The sequence below is a fragment of the Acomys minous genome (genome assembly GCF_964271855.1).
Source record: "Acomys minous genome assembly, chromosome: 4".
Classification (NCBI taxonomy): domain Eukaryota; kingdom Metazoa; phylum Chordata; class Mammalia; order Rodentia; family Muridae; genus Acomys; species Acomys minous.
Window position 1 is genome coordinate 96,401,938 of NC_140486.1, and position 22,418 is coordinate 96,424,355.

The 22,418-nt window shown below is 42.1% G+C and overlaps 1 protein-coding gene across 1 annotated transcript in view; it reads right to left on the reverse strand.

Moving 5' to 3' along the window:
- LOC311595888 (2-acylglycerol O-acyltransferase 1-like) overlaps window positions 1-22,418 on the reverse strand; it is a 33,949-nt gene that overhangs the window by 3,011 nt on the left and 8,520 nt on the right. The window contains exons 5-7 of the mRNA XM_084778968.1: window positions 19,998-20,172; window positions 18,907-19,106; window positions 10,681-10,795 (exon numbers count right to left, since the gene is read on the reverse strand). Coding sequence (XP_084635094.1) covers window positions 10,681-10,795; window positions 18,907-19,106; window positions 19,998-20,172 — 490 coding nt within the window. The remainder of the gene's footprint in view (window positions 1-10,680; window positions 10,796-18,906; window positions 19,107-19,997; window positions 20,173-22,418) is intronic.

The following is a 22,418-nucleotide window of genomic DNA, read 5'->3' on the forward strand; positions in this document are numbered from 1 at the left end:
AGATCAGCCTGGCCTCCTCACTAAATGTCGTGTTAAAATTCAGGCCTCCGTGAAATCAAGAAATCATAATCCTGGGCTTTCAAGAAATTTCTTTAAAGGATGAATCATGGGTCTACAGCACTGTAAAGGCTCTGCTCTGGCAAAATAAAGAATTTTCAGATTGCCCACGCAGAACAACTTCCCTATTCTTGCTGTTGTGTAGCATGTTTTTATTATTTTTTATTGTGTATGTAGTATGCATGTGTGTACAGACGGGGACACACGTGCATGCATGTAGCATGTGCATGGAGGCCAGAGGACAATCTCCAATGTTCTTCCATGGGTACTGTCCGCTGTGTTTTCCACGTTTAGGTCCCTGTCTTGGCTTCCTTATCTTTGAGCTCCAGAGGTCCACTCCTCTTTATCTCCACCCCCAGGCTTTGCTTTTTAAGCAGGTTCTAGGTGCTCCTACTTGAAAGATCATCTCTTCAGCCATCGGGTGGCACTGTTTTATCGTTGCTGAGAGCATGCCAGGCTCCCTCCAGCCTGGAACTTTACATTTCCAAATGTGAAGCCTGAAAACATAGGAATGAACTGTGATTGGATGGACTTACTCCCAAATAGTGCAGGAGACAGGGAAGCAAGCACTCAGCCCTAGAAGTGTTTGGAAAGAACATTGTTTTTAGTGCCATTCTACCCACCTAATGCTCAGAAAGTAAGCAGCCCCAACCTGACTTCTTATGGCAGTGGGAAGGGTTGCTGATTATTGCTGTGGGCCAATTAGAGAACAGGGAATTTCCCATTTCACATGGGCCTTGGCTTATAACAGGTTTCATTACTATGGAATAGTGTGAAGAGAATGTAATCTTGCTTTAGTCTGGGCCCAAGGTGAAAACAGTTTTGAGATGCCACTCCCCTGAGACTTTGTATCCACAAACTGATAAACATATGAGATAGACTCAGAGGAGCAAGTATCAGGCCAAGACAAAAGACGGAGGCCTGCAACTCTGGGTAGGCTATGAGAGAGATAGGAGGTTCCTGCCAGATGGTGCCAGGAGTTGGAGGCTTGGCTCTCTTGGGTGATACCTCCAAATTTGGTCCTCAGATGGTGTGGCTTCTTCTGTCAGGTAGATGATCTGCAAGACTCTTGAGAATTACACCAGGGGAATTTCCCCCATGGAACTGATAGCCAGAGGTTTCATTCTTCCTCTCCTTAATCTCCTTTCCCTCCTATTTAGGGTAGTCAGGCTGTAGGGAGATACATGCCTTTAATAAATTTCTAGTAAAATAGATTCATTAAGGAATTGGAACCAACTAGTGGTGCTCGACATAGGGCCCAATGGGTTCTGTAATTTCTAATGGTATGAGGGAAGATGCAAATTTTGAGCATATAGAAATGCTGTTTCAGGGTATCAGCAAAATCGCAACTGCAGTTACAAAACTCTTGCTTTATACGTAGAGGAAATTTTCTGTTTTTTCTTTGTCTTTTTATTGTATTTCATTCTTAGAAGGATTGGAAGAGAGGCTAATAAGATAGGAGAACCAGAAGTGTCAGTAAATTCTATCCTTTTGGAAAGAATTGCAGACTTGACTGAAGAGTTGGAGAAAGTGCAGAAAGAAGTTAAAGGACTAGGAAAGCAAACAGCACCTTTGGTGAAAGGAGATGAAGAAAAATAAAAACTAGATGAACAGGAAAGCAGACAAACAAAAAGGCCTTTGGAGGAAAATGTTCCGATAGAGAACCCCCCTAGAGCCACACAGACACCATCGGCTTTTCCAGTTACTATAAGACGTCTGCCTGCTCATAGCGGTGCTGAGGGGCATGATGAAATGGCATGGCGTCCAATAGATATGTGGGATTTAAAACATTTTAATGAATCTGTCATGGGGTATGGAATGCATTTGGCTTTTGTTAAACAAATGTTAAGTAACTGGGCTATGCAGCATGGACTTGTTCCCCAACATTGGAAAAGTTTGGTTCCAGCAGTATTAGAAGTGGCGCAACAGCCGGGTGTGGTGACGCATGACTTTAATCCCAGCATTAGGGAGGCTGAGTTCCAGGCCAGCCTGGTCTACAAAGCAGGTCCAGGACAGCCAAGGCTACACAGAGAAACCCTGTCTTGGGGGGTGGGGAAGGAAGTGGCGCAACAATCACAATGGCTATCATGGTGGTAAAATGAGGCCATGAGAAAAGAACAACAAAATACAACAAAGGGGATAAATGTTGATAAAGATCTATTGTTCGGTGAAGGGTGTTATGCTGACTTAAGAGAACAAGTTCAATCTGAAGATAGAGTAATGTCATGTTGCAGCCTAAGAGCTTGGGGCATAGTAGAGGAACCTGGTAAGACAACCACTCCATTTACTGAGGTATTTCAAGGGCCTGGGGAAGCCTTCACAAAATTTTTGCTGAGACTGAGTACAGCTTTAGATACAGACATACCAGTCTCTGAGACCAAACAGGCACTGTAACTGATTATGGCATATGAGAATGCAAATACTGAATGTAAGAGGGCAATTAGACCATTAAAGGAAAGAGGAGCTCCGTTAGATGAATGGGTAAGAGACACGGTTAATATTAACTCTCAGGAGCATCAAAACAATATTATATGACAAGCTATAGCCAGAGGTCTCAGATATCATAACACCCAGTGCTTTAATTGTGGTAAAATTAGTCATGTGCAAAGAAACTGTAGAGGTAAAAGTTCCAGCCACCAAAATAACCAGCACAATAACCCAGAAGAAAATATTACTCATAGGAGAGACAAGGAGCTTCTGACCATGATGGTAGCAAAGTGCCAAGACTTCCAGGGTACTGTAGTAGTTGTGGGGAAAGGAAAACACTGGTCTAGGGAGTGTCAATCTAAAAGAGATATCTTGCTGACAGGAAATGGCAAGAGGGGCCCATTGGCTCAGGACCCCTCCAACAATACAAGCTGGTTTTCCACGGCCAGGCCGGAAGTAACAGACTTGTAGGAAACTGCAGATTAGGAACCAATGCATGCTACTAAAGGCAGCACAGCTTCGGATCTGGCCTCAGATATGTCTCTTACACTCTCTCCACAGGTTGAATGTTACAAAATGAGCACTGGTGTATACGGCTGTTTGCCTTCAGGGACAGTAGGAATAGTTCTGAGAAGAAGTGAATTAACTTCTCAAGGCTTTATTGTACAAACCAGTATTATAAATGGAGATTGTAAAGAAGAAATTAAAATCATGGCATATGAAAAGAAGGAGACACAAATTAATGCAGAGGATAGAATTGCTCAGCTCTTACTGTTTCCTTGCATTAAGGGCAAAGCGACAAATCTGCTCTAGTAAAAAGAACAGGTGCATTTGGGAGTACAGGAAAACGTGTGTCCTGGCAAACAATAGTTAATGACTAGAGGCCTAAATTAATAATACAAATGAATGGTGTTGAAATGGAGGTCTGGGGCTGGAGAGATGGCTCAGAGGTTAAGAACACTGTCTGTTCTTCCAAAGGCCTTGAGTTCAATTCCCAGCAACCACATAGCAGTTTACAACCATCTATAATAATATCTGGTGCTCTTTGATGGTGGGCAGGCACACATGTGGGCAGCACATTAAATAAATAATAAATAAATCTTAGAAAGAAAGAAATGGAGGTCTGGTAGATACTGCCGCCGATGTCACGATTCTCTCCAAACAGGCTTTGGAATCTAGATTGGCCACTCCAGAAGGTTTATACAGAAATTATAGGTATCGGTAAATTATCTTAAATAGAACAAAGCATATGGTAGATTAAGTGTGTGGGACCAGAAGGGCAGACAGGGCAGCTGAGACCGTATGTGGCTGACATACCCATAAATCTATGGGGCAGGGGTCTCTTATGACAATAGGGTACTCAGATTAATATTTCTGCAATTACAGAGATAAACAATGATGAAGCTAAGGCTGAAATGGTACATGATTCGGGGGAAGATATTAATATGAGTAATCAGGAGCAACCACAAGCCATGCCCATTGTCCAAACACAGAACTTCTCAGGTATTGAGTTTCCAAGTTTATAAGAGGGGCCACTGCTCATATATCAACAGACTTGCCCCTAAAATGGATTCAAACAGACCTGTGTGGCAAGAGCAGTGGCCCATAACAAAAGAAATAGTGCAGGCACTTCACCATTTAGTACAAGAGCAGCTGGAGGCTCAGCATATAGAAGAGTCTACCAGCCCTAGCAATTCCCCTGTGTTTGTTGTAAAAAAGAAATCAGGAAAATGGAGGATGATAATGGATCTGAGAGCAGTGACTAGAGTAATTCAACCTTTACAGCCTGGAATTCCTTTACTTTCCTTGTTACCTAGTTCATGGCCTATAATAGTGATTGACTTAAAAGATTGTTTTTTCATAGGCAGTTTCCTCAAGCTATCATTTACTATTACATGGATGATATTTTGTTGGCTGACTCTGATGCTGATACTTTAGAAAAATGTTTAAGGAAACACAAAGAATTATGCCATGCTGGGGATTACAGTTTGCTGTAGAAAAAGTACAAAGATGAGATTCAATGACCTATTTAGGCTATAAGTAACTGAACCAAAAAAATTTGGCAACAAAAGGTACAGATCAGTTGTAAGCTCTTACTTACTTTCAAAAATAATGGGAGATATTAACTGGTTAAGGCCTACAATTGGACTAGCTACTTATGAGTTAAGAAACTTGCTTCACATGTTACAAGCGGATTCAGATTTAAACAGTCCAAGGTGTCTAATAGTTGAAGCTGAAAAGGAGTTCATTCTGATAGAGCAAAAACTACAATGAGCATATGTGGATAGGATTGATCCTAAACTTAGTTGCACTTTGGTTATTTTACCTTCAACACATTCTCCTCCTGGGATCCTTAGACAAAGGAAAGATAGAATCATGGAGTGGATTTTCTTAGTAAATAAACAAAGCAAAAAATTGAAGATATACATAGAAAAATTTTCTGAATTGATTACAAAGGGTAGAATAAGATTACACCAACTGTCAGGAACTGACCTGGTGGTAATTGTAGTGCCTCTTACTAATTCTGAGATTATGTCATTATGGGTAATCAATGAAGATTGGTTTTTAAAAAAAGGCTTGTAGTAATTATTTGGGAGAAATTAATAACAAATACCTGAAAAGCAAATGTATACAGTTTATAAAAAGAACAAATTTGATCCTTCCAAGTATTGGAAAGGGGACACCAATTCCAGAGGCACCCACCTTCTATACTGATGCAAAAACATTGAGTATGGCTGGTAATAAGTCTGATAAAATGACTAAAGTGATCAAAGCCCATTTACCTTGGTTCAAAAATCAGAATTGTATGCAACCCTTATGGTATTGTTAGATTTTCCTGAATTGCTTAATATAATTGCTGACTCTCAATATGCAGAAAGAGTTGTTTTGTATCTAGAAACTGCTGAATTTACTCGTGATAACTCAGATTTAACTACATTATTTATGGAACTGCAACAGGTCATCAGAAGTAGAAACTATCCCTTGTATATTTCTCATATTCAATCCCATTCAGTTTACCAGGCCCATTGGCACAAGAAAATGAGGAAGTTGACTAATTATTCATAGGAAATGTGTTCAAAGTCTCAAAATTTCATGAAAAACATCATGTTAATGGTAAGAGTTCGAAGAAAAGATTCCCTGTCACTTGGCAAAAAGCCAGAGAAATAATTAATAGGTGTCCTACATGCTCTTTGTATAATCAAATGCCATTACTGGCTGGAATTGACTGTAGGGGTACCAAAAGGAATGAAATCTGGCAGATGTTTGTGTTTCACTTTGCAAAATTTGGAAGACTAAGTAAGGTACGTATATCATTCCATGGATACATATTCAGAGTTTCAATGGGCAACTGCCTTAAGTTCTGAAAAGGCTGATTGTGTAATTACTCATTTATTGGAAATAATGGCAATTATGGGACTATCTTCACAAATTAGGACTGACAGTGCTCCTGCATATGTGTCCCTTAAGATGAAGGAATTCTTTACATATTATAATGTAAAGTACATTACTGGTTTACCACACAATCCTATAGGACAAGCAGTTGTTAAGAACTAACCATACCTTAAAAGAGATGCTTATTAAACAAAAGGGAAGGGTAAAGACCCTCCAGGGACAGGTTAAATAGTGCTTTGTTGACTTTAAATTTTCTTAATATAGGTTATAAAGGGACAACAGCAGCTGAGAGACATTGGATTATAAAAAAAAAATGAGGAACCAGGATAACCAATATACTATAAAGATCTGTGGACAATGGGATGAAAACCTGCAATAGTTTCAAGATGGGGACATGGTTATCTTTATGTTTCTACAGGGAGGGAAAAATATGGTTGCTGACAAAACTTATAAAGACTAGATCTGACCAGGGAAGACCTCCTAGTACCTAAAAAATGAATGTGTTCATATAGCAAGGGAATCTTAAGGGCCACCTGGTCCTTACGACATGGCAATCTTTTACACGGCTTGGATATTGCAGCTCAAACAGATGTATAAAATTGATAGCTTACCCCTGCTCAAAAATAGGACAGTTTATCTTTAGATAATTTGTACACCTTGCATATTCCATATATATGTAGAAATGTACCTATACTAATACTTTCAAAAGTTTGTGTATTTTCAGAGCAAAAACAAAAACAAAAACAAAAAACCCAGATAATAATGAAGATAAAGCAGATAGCCCAGGTGATTCAACCTTGAAAACTGCCTCAGCTACTGGTTCCTGAAGAAACTGCATGCATATCAACGTTAAAAGGGCTAGCCCAAAGGATCAACCCCCAAAAGACTGGACAGAAACAGATACAGCTAGCTTTTCCAATGCTTGGCCGGCCAATGTCCTGTTTTTTCTAAGGATACCAAAAAGATGTTTTTTTCCCTCAGACAGCAAAAAGTAATTTTGAGAGCAGGATGCCCCCATTTCCAATAGGTGAGGTGGGTGTTTTTGGTGGGTTACTAGTGTTTGTTGGTTATAAGTTAGCAAAAGTTACATTTAGGGGTTTCTTCTTTCTCCTATCTTTCTTTCTCTCTTATCTTTCTATCCTATCTAGCATTAGGGGAAAAAGGGGGAAGGACAGAAGGATAAAAGAGAAGGATATAGTTTTACAGGATAAAAAGCAGATTATTGAATCTACTAGCTTCAAATATTTTACATTGGTATTGTAGATTGATGGAAATTTAAGAGTATGTTATTCAACTTTTGCTTTATGTATTGCATATTGTATGTTGATAAAACCTTAAACTATATATTGTATGTTGGTAGAAATTTAAGATTATTTTGTTCATTGTTTACTTAATGTATTGTATATGTGCAACTCATTTGAAAAGGTGATATACAGTTCTATTCTTATGAAAGCTAAGTGTTATAACCTGTTCAGGATGGTCAGGGATAAAAGTTGGTAGTCACCTATAAATGTTAATAGGTACTAAATTAGCTAATTACAGAATAAGCTCTATCTAGTCTCTCATATATATGTTAAGCAAATAGTAAATAGCTAAAACAAACAATGTTTGTTTATCTAGATACATTAAGATAGATGGATTAAGCAAACAATACACAGATATATAACTAAATAGATATGTATGTGCATAATAGTAAATAGAAAGATGTTCTTCAAACACTTCAGAGATCTATAGAATATGGCACTTAATAATAAAGGGCTTTTCTGATGGAGAGACACACCTGCTCCTGACAACACCGCCAATCTACTTCAAGGGAGATGATGGGCATAGAAGAAATAAATGTGGCAGAATGACCACTGGACTGAAGTAATGTTCTTGTCTCTACTGGTGATGGCAGACTGATAGCCCAAACTGTGATAATGTAAGGGCAAAATTAAAGCCATATCCTATATGTAATTTATATTCTGCATTTAATACCATGTTTTGTATGAGAACTTGTCCTCCAGGTGACGTCACTCCCTCTTGTGCTCTGGGAAAGACCATGCACTGCCATAAAGTAGACCTGCCAGCATTTTCCAGAGACTCCACTGGAGTGATTAGATACAATTAGTTCCCAACATTCCTCTGAGATAAAACCAAACCAAAACAAAACTTCTCCTCCAGAGTCAGCCTCCACCCAACCTGCCTGAAGGTCGATATTCCTATGACCCACAGGTTTCCCTTGAGATCCAGCCTCCACCCAATATGGACCCACCAATGAGTTGCTTTAGACTTCTGCTACAAAAATCTGTGCAGGCTAAGAATATAAAAACCCAAAGATTCTTCTCTTCATGGTGCCTCTTGCCAGAGTATAGGTCAACCTTAGCACGCAAGATCAATAAGCCACTTGCTTTTGCATCAAGCTGGTCTCTGTCTCTCATTTGGGGTCTCCTGGAAAGAGATTCCATCCTGGAGTCTTACAATAATAGCAGAGCACCAGGTAACTGGCTGTGCGGTTTTCACGAGACTGGCTCACCAATTATGTCTGTTAGATATACTGAGCCTAAAAGCTGAAGACTGGATGCCCCAACAATAGAGGAAAACCTGTGACTGTCTAGGCAGTCAACTCTTTCTGTCCTGTCTTGCTTTTGGAAGTTGCTTGCTTGTGCTTCTTTCATATTAGATAATATTTCCTTCTTGAATCTCTGATGGGGTTGAAGTCTAGATAACTACAGTGTTGTTATAAGCTTTAGTTTAAGGACTAAAAACACGTTTATAGGTTGAAAAACGTAATTTCTAATAGAGATTTTAGAAAACTTTGGACACTAGACTAGGACTCACTATGAGAGGATAGTGGGATACTTTCTCCAAGACTGTAAGCACAAAAGGACTGGATTATCTACATGCAACTTGTACCTGTTGACTCTGTATATATGTGTATTTATGTATATAGTTCTTATAGTTTGCCTATTTAAAAACATCTTTTTTTATAGAAAGGGGGATGTATGAAAGAACGTAATCTTGCCTTAGTCTGGGCCCAGGATGAAAACAGTCTTGGAATGCCACCCCACTGAGACTTTGTCCCTACAAACTGATAAACATCTGAGATAGACTCAGAAGAAGTATCAACCTAAGACAAAAGACAAGGGCCTGGGACTTTGGCCTGGCTATTATATTGTAAAACAACCATCTATGGGAGGAGGGAACCTGAGAGAGAGAGATGGGAGGTTCCTGCAGGGTGGCCCAGGGAGGCAGCATGGCACTCTTGGGTGATACCTCCAAGTTTGGTCCTTGGATGGTACAGATTCTTCTGTTGGGTAGATGATCTGCAAGACTCCTGAGCGTTACGCCAGGGGAATTGCCCCATGGGACTGATAACCAGAAGGCTTCATTTTTTTTTTTAGGTTCTTTTTTTTTTTAAAGATTTATTTATTTTATTTATTGCATATGAGTACTTTATCTGCAGAAGAGGGTATCAGATTACATTATAGATGGTTGTGAGCTACCATGTGGTTGCTGGGAATTGAACTCAGGACCTCTGGAAGAGCAGGTGGCGCTCTTAACCACTGAGCCATCTCTCCAGCCCGAAGGCTTCATTCTTGTTCTCCTTAATCTCCTTTCCCTCCTACTTAGGGTAGTCGGGTTGTAAGGGAGGTACATGCCTTTAATAAATTCCTAATAAAGTAGAATCGTTAAGGAATCAGAGCCAACAGAATAGCTTTAGAAAAACCTTCACATTTTAGCCAAGTTACTTGTTACACTCACTGGGAAATTACTTATTTTATGTCCTCTGGTTGCTCCCAAGCTGGCCCTGGCACCAAGATACCAACAAGCAGAGAAGACTCAACTCTGCCTACCTTAAACTGGACAGTACTCAGAAGAGAGGGTGTTTTCTTTCACAGTTTGTCTTGGGTGAAAAGACGACCACAGGGAGGAAATTACAAGTACATCCATTGCATACCACATCTGCAGCACCCTATACAATGTCCTAAAACCAGACCATGACATCTTCCATGTAGACATCCTTTTCTGTTGCAAATGCACATGTTTCTGAGTGTAAAGAGAAATGACACTGGCTCGTATCCATGTAGGATTCCACGTGGCAGACTCATCCTGCTTCAAAAATCGGAATAACAATTCTGCAGATATATTGATGGGACCTGAACAACCTAAATTACCTAGTACTAAAACTGACATTATGCAGGAACAATTGGTCTGCTCAGTGGAGCCCCGTCTCTTCAGCTCTCTACATGGCAAGTCAATCGGTCTCTAAATGGTCAGTTGTGCTGACCAACAGCTGCCCTGGCCACTGATGACACACTGGAGCCACAGTACTGATCACTTAGAGCCCAGAGGCCCTTTGAAGTTGGTATTTTGCTTTTTCTCTGAGCATGTGAGTAATTCTAAACCTTTTAGGAAACTGAAGAATGTTCTAGTCCCCCTAAACTCAGAAGAAGATTCTTAAGCCTTAGTCATCTTCAAGCCATTCCTGTAATCATCTAATGTATTTTTATTTTCCAGTATTAAGGATCAAACTTAAGGCTTTATCCATGTCAGGCAAGCATTCTAACACTGGGCTACAACCTCCATTTACTGTATTTTTATTTACCACAATACAAAATCCCAGCAGCGGTCTCCACCACTAATATCTTTTAGTTGCAATTTCATCCTTAGTCAAAAAAAAGAAAGAGAGAAAGAAAGAAAGAATTCCACAGAGAACTATTTAAACTATTTATTTCTCTCAACAATGCTTTCTTGTCTTCCTTTGTGCGTGGAGGAGGCAGTCATGTAAACACCAGGGTTTTGTGCTCTGGAATACCGTACTTCCCCTTGTGCTCTTCGAATAGTGTCCTCAGCTCCTCCAAGTAGGTCTGATGCAGCTCCTCAATCTGCTCTGGGGTCGGCTGCAGAGTCTGCTGAACAGGGATGGGGCGGCCAACTGCAAAGGGCAGAGCACACATATCATCTTCGAGGAACAACCACCCCTCCACCGCACTCAGCCTGTGTCTCCAGTGGGCAGCTACGGGCTGGGCTGCCAATCTGCATTCTGCCAGCCTGCTGGCTCCAGTCCTCTCCTCAGCTCACTGGCTGCCTCCCTCAGTCACACCATCCCACTTGACAACAAATACAGACTTTCCCTTCTCAGCACACACTGGGCTGTCATTCTCCTGGGGGTTGACTCTTGAGTCATACTCGCTGCTGTGCAGACTGCAGCTGTGAGCAGAGTAGGCGTTCCTGTGTGCCACGTCACCCTCATCTCCCCTGGGCATAGCTGACAGCCAGGGCACAGCGTTCTTAGTGTGATTCACTGTGAAATGCGCAGGCCACCTGGCATCCCTCAGGTCTGTGGGTGTTTGTCAGTTTGTCTTTTTGAGACAGGGTTTCTCTGTGTAGCCCTGGCTGTCTTGGACTCAAATCGAAGACCAAGCTGGTCTTATACTCACAGTGATGCTCCTGCCTCTGCCTCTCCAAGTGCTGGGAATGAAGGCATGCTCCATCATGCCTGGCTACTCTATTCTGAATTTAAATATGTAATATATATCTTTTGATATACAGTATATAGATAGACATACATGTCTATCAATATCTTTTGAAACAATAGAAAGTGTCACATATCATTACAGTGGAGCCTCTGTGCAAGAGAAAGTCATATAATCACAAAACTGAAAGCGACCACAGCTCATTATGAAAAGAGTTACATAAGTTGAGCAACATTATTCACTGGAATCCAAGGCGACTAAATTTTTAGAAGAAATAACAAATAGTGTGCCACACACGATGTCTAAAATGTCCTGGAAAAGTGGAAAAACGAAGTGTGATTCTATCTGTGAAGCAAATATTTTTAGGTGCAGCAGTGTTTTTAGTGTGCAGGAAAAACTAGGAAAGATGAACATTTCCCTCCAGAGACTATCATATGAATGAATGTTCCACAAGGAAAAAGGCATTTATTTCACCTATACACTCACAAAATGCCAATCGGTAGTAAATTTGGCTCTTCTGTGTATGTTTTTAAAAGATGTTTATATACTAAGTAATCTCAGAATTTTAGAGTTCAAAACCACAAGTCTCTGCGGCCTGTGTACATTCCACCCCCTGCTGGCCTGATGATGCTACTGCTCCAGGTTGGTTAACTTCAAACCTTGCTGCAAACTGTTCTGAAGTCATTAGCTTGGGCATGAGGCCCATGGGCATGGCTGTAAGAGGAAGCTGGAGTTCACAAAGGCAGGGGCCTGCTTTGTCTTCTGCCAAGCTCCATGCAAGGATGAGCTCGCGCCAGTAACAGAGGTGAATATGTAAGAAAAACTGAGCAACTGTGAAGGAGTAGAGTGGCAGCAAGTGATAAAGAGCACCAACAAGGAAGCTGAGGGTCATAGAGAAAGGAGCATCACACCCAGAGCCTGAATTGCTCAGGGGTTCACCAGATGGAGCCTGCACACCCTCATGGACAGGGTTCCTTGACCTTTTGGAGGTCAAATGCATGCATAGCAGACATTAAATGCTCGGATACACAGCGAAACAACTGGAGGATATAAACCAGGTGTGCTGCTGTGTGCGCGTAGTTGCAGCACTCAGGAGGCTTAGGCAGGAGGACCAGGAGTTCCAGGCCAACTCTGGCTCCATAGTAAGCAGACTGGATGGATGTTAGCTCTCTCTCCACCCTAATTTTTTCTGAGTGTGGGATGAGAGAGTATAACTTGACGTTCTCAAAGCTGCCTCTCAGTTCGGAACTTTGAGGAAGGAAACTGAGAAACTCTACCCAACGGACCAGTGAACTTGTAGTGTCACAGAAAAAGCTGTAGTTTCCAGTGAGACTACTTCAGTGAGGGTGGCCAACGTGACGGTGCAGGATGCAATGGGGACTGACGAGAGGCATTGCTGTCTAAGGTGAAAGTCACTGCGCTGCTCCCAGCTTAATGTCACAGGAATTGTGACCTCTCCCCTAGGGCATCTTCTTTCCAAGCAATGAGTGACACCATGGCTAAGCTCAATCATATTCCCTTCCTATATAGTTTCATTCCATTTCAGTGGTTCTTCCAGGAGCCCCAATATGCCCTTGTCTTGTGAATTAATCACAAGACCGTCCCCTTGTTAGATGCCCACAGCCAACTTGCCTTTCACTGGGAACACTGGGGACAAGTCTGTGTGGGTTCCTTTCACCTCTTGTTTCTTGAACTTGAACTGAGCCTTTATTGGAAACATTAATACTTATGGGTGTCTATCACATGTCACTAAATCGAATGCTGAACAGCCTAGGCAGGTTACCACAACAGCCTCTCCTTCACAGATAAGGCAGGCTAATATCAAAGCTAGCCTGGGCTAAAGAGGGAAACCTTGTCTCAGAAAAATGGAGGAGAAAAAACCCCTACCTGGTGTGTTATAGTTTTCATTACGTCGTGGCTGATGTGCTTCAATGCTGCAGCTTTCAATCTGTGCCCCTGTTGGAATGTGGCTGCTCCCTGTGGCCTTGCACAGCAGGCTTGTTTATCCCCATGTGCTGTGCTAAGTTTACCAGTGTTAGAGAACTGGAAAAGCACAGCAGTGCGCCAAGGACTCCAAGTTTCCCTATCTTGCTTTAAAACCATTCTACTACTGTGCTGTGTGCACCTCAGAGAGAGGACAAGGAGTTTTGTGACCAGGGAGGACAGCAGCCTAAGGGCTGGATGCTCATTTTCTCCCCTCAGGGAAGGATAGAATCAATCTTTCACAATAAAAACATCTTTATTCTGCTTGTCTGCAGGAAGAGTCCATAGACCTTATAACCTCCATTTTTTGTTTTGTTTTTGCTCTTAGACACAGTTTTTCTGTGTAGTCAAATTGGTCTTGAACTCACTTAAGTAGCCCAGGCTGGCCTCAAACTCTCTCAACCTGTCAAGCACCAGGATTGTAAACTTGTACCACTACACCACCCAAGACTCTCCTAGGGTCACGTAGAACACTCCCTTCTTAAACTGTACCATTGGAGAAAGAAAAGGTGAGTATTTGTGGTCAGGTGGGACTGTGGAGATACTTGGGAGCTAAAGGGACCCTGAGTCCAGATCCAGTCAGACAGAAGTTCAAAGGATGGCAGTTGTATGTGCATGCATGCATACATGACTCCGGTGCATGGCCGTGCAGACATGAACCTTCAAGGAGCAGTTAGCATGCCTTACTAAGCACTAAAGTGTTGTACTATGCAGTGTGGGCTGCCATGCTGGCACAGGATTATTTTGAGCTAAAGGCACCTAAAACACTGCAGATGGTGCTTCTGCGATATGGAGAAGGGCACTATAGACTTCTCTTTTCTTCCTAAGAGAAGGAACTAAAACTCCCATGTAAATGATGCTCTCCTTATACCGGGGAGAAAGAAACATTCTTTTCAGCAGACAGGGGAAGTAGCCAAGAGAAATCCTTGCAGACTGTGTTACAATAACCTCTCCCTGTCTTTAGTCTCTGCCTACATTTTAGCTGCTTTTTCTCCACTACCTGTCTTTGGCCAAGCCAGTATGTAAACATGTCTCCCAAGCACTTCTGTGACTCCTCATGATTTTATTCTTTCCTTTAACACATCCTGTCCTATAAGAAAACTTCAGTTGGGTTCCCTTCCTTGCCTACTATTTCAGAAGTCCCTTAGCCTGTGTTTCCCCCTTAAGCATGTGATGTGGATTTAAGACACAGTGGACTTTTTTTGCTCTTATGTGGGTTGGAATCATTAAAATAAGACACATTTCCTTACCTTTTTTATTTAGAGAGAATCCAAGCTTTTGTATCCCCTCAGCCACATTCAACCATTCCTGTGTGCTTTGCATGCACATGCGCACATATGGACATCAACATATAGGGATTATTATCTTTAAAAAGAGTTTTTTGACACAAGGTCTCATGTAACCGGGGCTGGCATTGAACTCATTATGTAGCAAGGAATGGCCATGAACCCTGGCTCCTCTTGCTTCTAACTTTCAGGTACTGGGTTACAGGTATTCATCCACCCTACCTGTTTTATGTGGGATGGGGCTTAGGGGATTGAATCTTGGTTTTGTGCTGGCTGGACAAGAATTCCACCCACCAAGCTACCTGCCTAGCTCCTTACTAGGGTTTAGTCTGTTCATTTGTCTGTTTGGTTTTGAGACAGGATCTAGTATGCAGCCCTGGCTAGCATTTAACCTGACATAGTCTTCCTGTTTCTGCCTCCTAAATATATGGCACGTAAGACATGTGCCACCATGCCAGGCAATGCCACTTATTTCTCTCTTCTCTCTCTCTTTCTCTTAAGGATTTATTTATTTATATTTATTGATTATTATGTATACGGTGCTCGGCCTGCACGTACCCCTACAGGCCAGAAGAGGGCACCGGACCACATCATGTTGTGATGCCACCATGTTGTGAGCCACCATGTGGTTGCTGGCAATTGAACTCAGGACCTTAGGAAGAGCAGCCAGTGCTCTTAACCTCTGAGCCATCTTTCCAGCCCCACTATGTATCTCTACAAACATCTGGAAGTAGGGCATGGAGAGCACCAGTTCAGCCATGTGACTCGACCCTAACTATTTCATTTTCTAAGAATGAGGCAAAGTGTCTGACACATCACCACACTCACACCCACAGAGCCATACCATCCTGGGACATTTTGTACAAGATCCACACTGAACTCTGTCAAGGGCTTCCTTAGCCATGCTGGCATTGGCTTACCCAACTGATGACAGCTGTGAGTCTCTGAGTGCCTCCTCCTGTCTGTCTTTCCAGAAACTGAGAGGTTTTTGTTTTCTTTATTTGCTTGCTGGTTTGCTTTTAATGAGACATTTGTCTATTTCCTCACAAGTTGACTTGGGTTAACATTTTGCCAAGAATCCCTGCTCAAGGAAAGCTTAATACACTCAGCACTCTCAGCAAGCTGGTCAGGAAGGTTTGTGTCCTGTGCATCTGCATCATGCTCCCAGAACTGAGACATACAGCTTTGCATGTCGTGAGCCCTGGAAAAGCCCAAGGGAGGATGTGACAGCTACTCCTACCTTCTTTCTTAGAATTGGAAAATCTAAGGCTGGGAAAAAAGAAAACTCTTCTAGTCACTCAGAGTCAGACCTTAAACCTTACCACTTCCCTCAGCTCACTGCCTGATATATGATGAGGATTCTTAATGTCATTATTAATCTGTACATCTGGGGCCATGTTAGCCACAAGCCTTGATGACACATACACCAAGAACCAATTCCTCCTCCCTCTCTCCCTCCTTATTTCCTTCTTCCTGCTTTCTCTCCCTCTTTCTTTGCCTTCCTTCTTACAATACTGGAAACAGAATTTGTCTCTTGCATGTTTGGCAAGTACTCCTACATTAAGCTAACTAGAGCCTAACTATGTAGCTTTTGTCCAGGCTGGCCTTGAACTTGATCCACAGCCCTGGTCAGCTTTAAACTTGTGACCTTCTTGTCTCAGCTGCCTAGTAATTGGGATTAGAGGTCTATGCTTAGTCTGGTTCACACTGGTTTGGCTTTTGGATCTTGCCTCCCCCTCTGTTGTCCTAAGTATGACAGCTGGGTATAGGCATAATGTTATTGTATAATTCAAATGCTGATTTCTGTATCCCCACCCCCGGTATCTGGTTGTAAGCCTTGTTCTGAGAAGGTCCTGTATCAATGTTGTATAAACGCTGCTCCCCAATTGTCCTCTTGTATGCAGATAAAGAAGTTGATAGCCAATCACTGAGCAGGGGACAGAATAAAACTGGACTTCCTGCAAGCCAGAAGAGGAGGAGCCAGAAGAGGAAGTGGGGGAGTCAGCCACAGCACAGGTGTAGGAGAGATGCAGGAGATTCAGCTGGAGCAAAGAAAGAATGAAAAAGCAAGTAACTTAAGGATTTGGGCAAAGCTGGAGTCAGGATAGCAAAGAGGGTCAAGAAAAGACTAAAACTGCTAAATGTTGTGCTGTAAGATTTATAAACAAATATAAAAGTGTCTCAGTTATTTGTGTGATGGCTGGGTTAAGTGAGAAACTAAGAGATACAAACAGTTTGATAAAAATAACCATTAACAGCTCGGTGTCTATGAAATCCATACTATTGAGCTGGCTCAGAGATTAAGAGCACTGTCTATTCCAGAGTTCCTGAATTCAATTCCCAGCAACAACATGGTGATTCATAACCCTCTATAATGACACTTGGGGCCCTCTTCTGGTGGGTATGCACACATGCAGGCAGAGCATTGTATCACCTATAAATAAATGAATCTCAAAAAATATTAAAAAAAGAAATCCATATTATTATCTTCATTTAATACTTTTGGTAATAACAGGCTGCTGGGGACACTACTGACTAAGGACACTGGAAGTCAGCAGAGGGGTGAGCTAGTGGACTGTCCCCTCACTCTGAGTTTTCTAAAGAGGCACAATGCACCCTATGGATGACAATACAACTTGACAGCTGGCTCACATTTAGGGACTTCATTTGTCCCTGGCTCTGTCAGGATAGGCAGAATTTAACAGAATCATACACCAAGCCACCGTGCTTACAAAACAGACAAACAAAAACACACAAAAGCTTAATGCAATGAGGTAATAATTAAAATCCTTTAACTCAACAGAATGCCCTTTATTTTCAGTACTTACAAATTTTTGTGACCATATGCACGACATGCAATTAAACTGTTTCCTTGAATCATAACTTGTAATTTATGTTATACTTCTCTACCATAGCTGAACGGAAATGATGAGATAATATGATGCCAAAGAAATGCCCCACTTGTTCCTGGAAGTGCAATTGTAGCTCAGTGCTCCCTGTAGTAACTAACCAACAGGCTGCTACACCCCATCTGAGTTAAATATGGCAGCTAAAAATAGCTTCCTGTGACTACATTTGAACTGCAAAGCTCGAGTAAACTGTTGGCAGAAAGCGCTGTGTGTCCATGTGCACCTGGCACCTGTGGAATCCTAGCATTAGGGGTTCCAGTGGGAGTAGAAGGATTCGAAGATCAAGATGCCCTGGCTACAAAGTGACTTCCAGGCTAGCCTGGGCTACAGGAGACTCTGTTATGAAAGAGAAAGGGGAGGAGGGGAGGAAGAGGAGAAAAAGGATTGAAGGAAATGCTAGTGAAACAGATCTTTAAAAAGTCACTATATTCAGACCTTAGTTGTCAGGCTATTGTGGTAAAGATGGTATTTCTATTTTATATAAAGTCAAAGCAGTGGTGTCTGCACTGTCTCATTTTCAACTTCCTAGTCTCTTCCAAGCCTCAGAAGGGAATTATTTCACTCCTGCTACTTGTTTCTTGTTTACTTTTTGAGACAGAGCCTTGTGTGTTGCTCAGGCTGGCCTTGACCCTGGGTTCCCCCTGCCTCCGTATCCCAAGCAGGCAAAATCTCAGGCCCCTTTCCTTTTCTACTTCTCCCCATATCTAGAGATTCAAACACACACCTTTTATAACTAAAAGCATTTGCACCTGAGCACACATAAGCATGATTACTCGCACAAAGGAGGCGTTTCATAAAAAGCTGATGCTGGGGGTGTGGGTGTGGCTGTGAAGACATATGTATGTGTGTATATGTATTATCAAGTGTTTAACTCTGAGGCTGTTTGTCTGTCAGTCAACCGCTCTGCTACAGGCAAGTGCAGAGAAACAGGCCCAGGAAGGAGCACTGGAGACTTCCTGTCTTACAACCCACAACAGTGGTGGGTTGCAGGGTAATCAAATGCCACTCCAAGGTGAACAGAGATCGTTCATTAGGTGTGAGTACTGTGGTTGAAGCTCAGTTAAGGTCTAAGACAATGGTTCTCAACCTCCTTTAGGGGTTGAATGACCCTTTTGCTGGGGTTGCCTAAGGCCATCAGAAAACACAGATATTTGCATTACAACTTACACTAGTCGCAAAATTACACTTATGAAGTAGCAACTAAAATAATTTATGGTTGGGGGTCACGACAACATCTGGAACTACATTAAAGGGTCACAGCATCAGGAAGGTTGAGAACCAGTGGTCTAAGACATTATGAAATCCAAACCCAAGGCTACGTCTTTTGATTATTAGTACCTAGTCATTAATAGTAAATTGAGTAAGATCATTTTATGTATTTCAGGTACATACCAACAGTGTAGATCGGTTTCCGATATGGCATTAGGCCCAAGCTGTACTGGAAAATCCCTCTGCCATAGATTACTGGTATGGTGAAGCCTGTTAAATTCAGCACTATGTCTTGCACAGTTCGAAGCCATGAACCTTTAGGGTTGTTAATCTGTTTGTATAGATCATTTTCACCAAAAGAAAACACTGGGACCAAATGGGCACTGCGAATAACAAAGAGGAAAGACACAGTTTACAAATGAATGAAAAATGTTCGTTTGGTTGTTTGTGTAAATGTATATACAAATATGTCTGAAGGTTCACTCACGTGTGTATGCATAGAGGCTAAAATAAAATGTCTCTACGTCAGAGCTGGAAGTACCTGTGCTTGCAGAATGCCAGGCCTGTTGTGTGCATGCTGACATCTAAACTCCAGTCCCCAAAATTGCACAGTCCCATTGGTGAACCATTAAATACCTCTAGCTTCAAGGATACAATCTTTTATTTTTTCAAGAATACAATCTTAAATAATGTATTTTCATCCAGTTTTTTTTTTTCAACTACACCTCCCAAACTCTGAATGCTGCAGTGACAGTGCATCTCCATTGTCAACTCTACTGGGGCTGGAAGCTCCTAGGAGACACACCTCTGGGTGTCCATGAACGTGTTTTGAGAGAAGTTTTGAATGAGGAGTGGAAGATGATCTCTGAGTATAGGTCCTCATTCTCCATGGGCAGGGGTCTTAGATTTAGTAAAGAGGAGGGAAGATGAAGATGAGCTGAGTCCCATCACTCATCGCTCTCTGCCTGGAGACAGTGGGTACAACATGACCAGTGCTTCCTGCTCCCCAAATGCCTTCCCTACCAAGATGAGCTGTATCCCCTGAAACAGGGAGCCCACATAAACCCGCCTCCCTCAAACTGATTTACTCAGGCATTTGTAGCCATGGGGAAAAGTAGCAAACACAGCCCTCCCAGTGCTATCGCCTATACTACATATGAAACCCTGAAGCTGCTTCATGGACTTCAAAACACTTCAAGCTGTACTTGAAACCCTGAACTACATAGCAAGACCACCATCTGCAACAAAACTGAAGAAAAAAAAAGTCCACTTACCCATGGGTCAAGGCAATCTTAACAAATCCTTTGCGCTTGTGGATATACAGGGTGCAATTTCCAGGGCGGGCATTCAGTGCTTCCTCTGCAGCCCCAAGAACAATGACTGAAATCTTCCCACCTCGGTCCTTGCTCAACACATAAGACAAGCTCTTCTGAGAGACTGAAAGTAGCCCTTTGTGAGTCAAACAGATAGTGTAACTAGCCATTCCTTCTGAAGAATTATTTTTTAAAATAATATTGTACAGCAGCAGTGATGGTTTTATTATGATTCCTACTTTAGAGAAATCTGAGACTCTGAATGTTTCTCTCTCCTCTCTTTTTCTCTACAGAGTCACTCTATGTAGGCTTGCTGGCCCTCAGCTCACTAGGCTAAGCTTGCAGCAAACTCATGGCAAACATTCTAACTCAGCCTCCAACATACTGGGGGTTACAGGTCACATGTGGCTTTGAATGGTCTACCCCCTTGAAAGAAAAGGCAGACACTGATGGATGAGAGAACCTGACCATTCGTGGATGGCTTTGAACTTTCCCTGAGTTTAAGACATGTCGTTTAGTTCTGAGTAACCTGAGTGGGAAATAAGACATTGCTTCTTTGGCAGAGACAGCCCCCTGGATCTTGACACATGATCCTTCTAGCTCTCTTCTGGCCAATCCTCATGTCTTCCTACATCTAGCTTGCCCTGATACTTTGCAGAGTCCCTTCACTATTTCTATTGTCCTCTAATCTCATCTATGCCCATGAACTCAACTACCATTTGTGTGTGCTGAGTTCTATCAAACTCATCTCCTGGAATATATTCCTTGGCTTGCTGGGCAATGTCACCAATGGCCAAATGGAAATCTCCAAATCCAGTGCATCAAATGATTCCTCAGAGCAGATCCTGTTCCAACATTAATGATCATGATGAACGATCCCACCGCCCATCCAGTCATCCAGTTAGAAATATCATTCTGCTGTGCCAGTTCCTTTCTGCCGGCCACCAGCTGACTGGTGACTCATCTCACACAGCTGCTGCCTACCTGAAGATGAGGAATCCATCCTGAAATCTTGTTACTCTATCAGACATTGCTCTCTTCTAGATTCCTGCCATCAGAGCTCTGTGCCAGGCCAGGCCTCATCTGGTCTCCCTGATCACTGCCATAGGCTTGTCCCATCGTCCTAGTGTTCACACCACCCATCTAGCCTATCTCTGTGCTGCTGTGTGAATGAGCTTTCTATCAGTTAGTGAATGAACAGATAACACTTTTGTTCAGAGCCCCTCACAAGTTCCCTGTGACTTTACCCACAGAGCAAAATCTAAAATCCTCTGCAGGATGCAAGAGGCTGCTGTGACTAGAACCCTGCTACCTGCTCCAGCATAGTAGGCAGGCAGATAGTACATAAGCCTCAAAACACATACTGTTCTGGCTGACACTTGGGGCAGCAGACTGTCCAAAATGGGCCAAGAGGAATGAGTTGTAGTTAGGGTTTAAGAGAATCTGTAGCCACAGAAATTTCCTGTGTTGGGGGGTGGATAAGAGGAAGAAGTCTTGGACCACAAAATTTCCTCAGAAGCCAGAACTGGGAAGTGCTGCTGAGGCCTCATATACAGTTAAGTCAGTTAAGTCATCATTGGCCAAACATTTAGGTTTTCTTATTTAGCATTGAAGACATGAAGGCTGCAGCAAAAGGAGCTATTTTACAATATTATGAACCAATAATGTCCAGTGTGGTGGTATACACGTAGACAGATGGATCTCCGTGAGTTTGAGGCCAGCCTGATCTACATGGTATCAGGCCAGCCATAGCTACAGATTGACCCAATCTCAAAAGATCCAATAAACAAAGAAGTGATGGAGCATAGCACACTGATCTAATGTCAGTATCAATTCCAAGAAACAGGAATGGCTGTGATTGCAGTATTAAGAAAAACATGAGACTAACTGTGTCTGACATGGCCACAGAAAGGGCTGGATATTGTTGTCTCACCCACACACCTGTTCTCAACTACTCCAATTTACTAGTGATTATACTTTGATTCAGCAAAAAGTAAACTCTATTTCAGTGACATTTTTTTGAAATTAAAATTATATCCTCATCTACATTTTCTTCATCATCATCATCATCATCATCACTATTATTCCTTTGATAAAACGCCAACCCAATATCTACAAAATGAGGAGAAATAGGATTATTTTCCTTGGTAGTTTGGGGTGCCACTTCACCCTCTAGAGGTAAAATGGTAGAACACAAAAAAGTGAAGGGAGCTTGGGGTGCCCACTAGTGTGTCCTACAACACTCACAAGACTGAGTTTGGCTTTTGAGGCCACAAACTGGTACAGACCTGGCAAAGCCAGCATGGATCCAGCCAGCTTTGAATTGTAAATGATTTCCAAGCAATACATAACAACAGAGGCGACTATATGGGAAGCCATGAC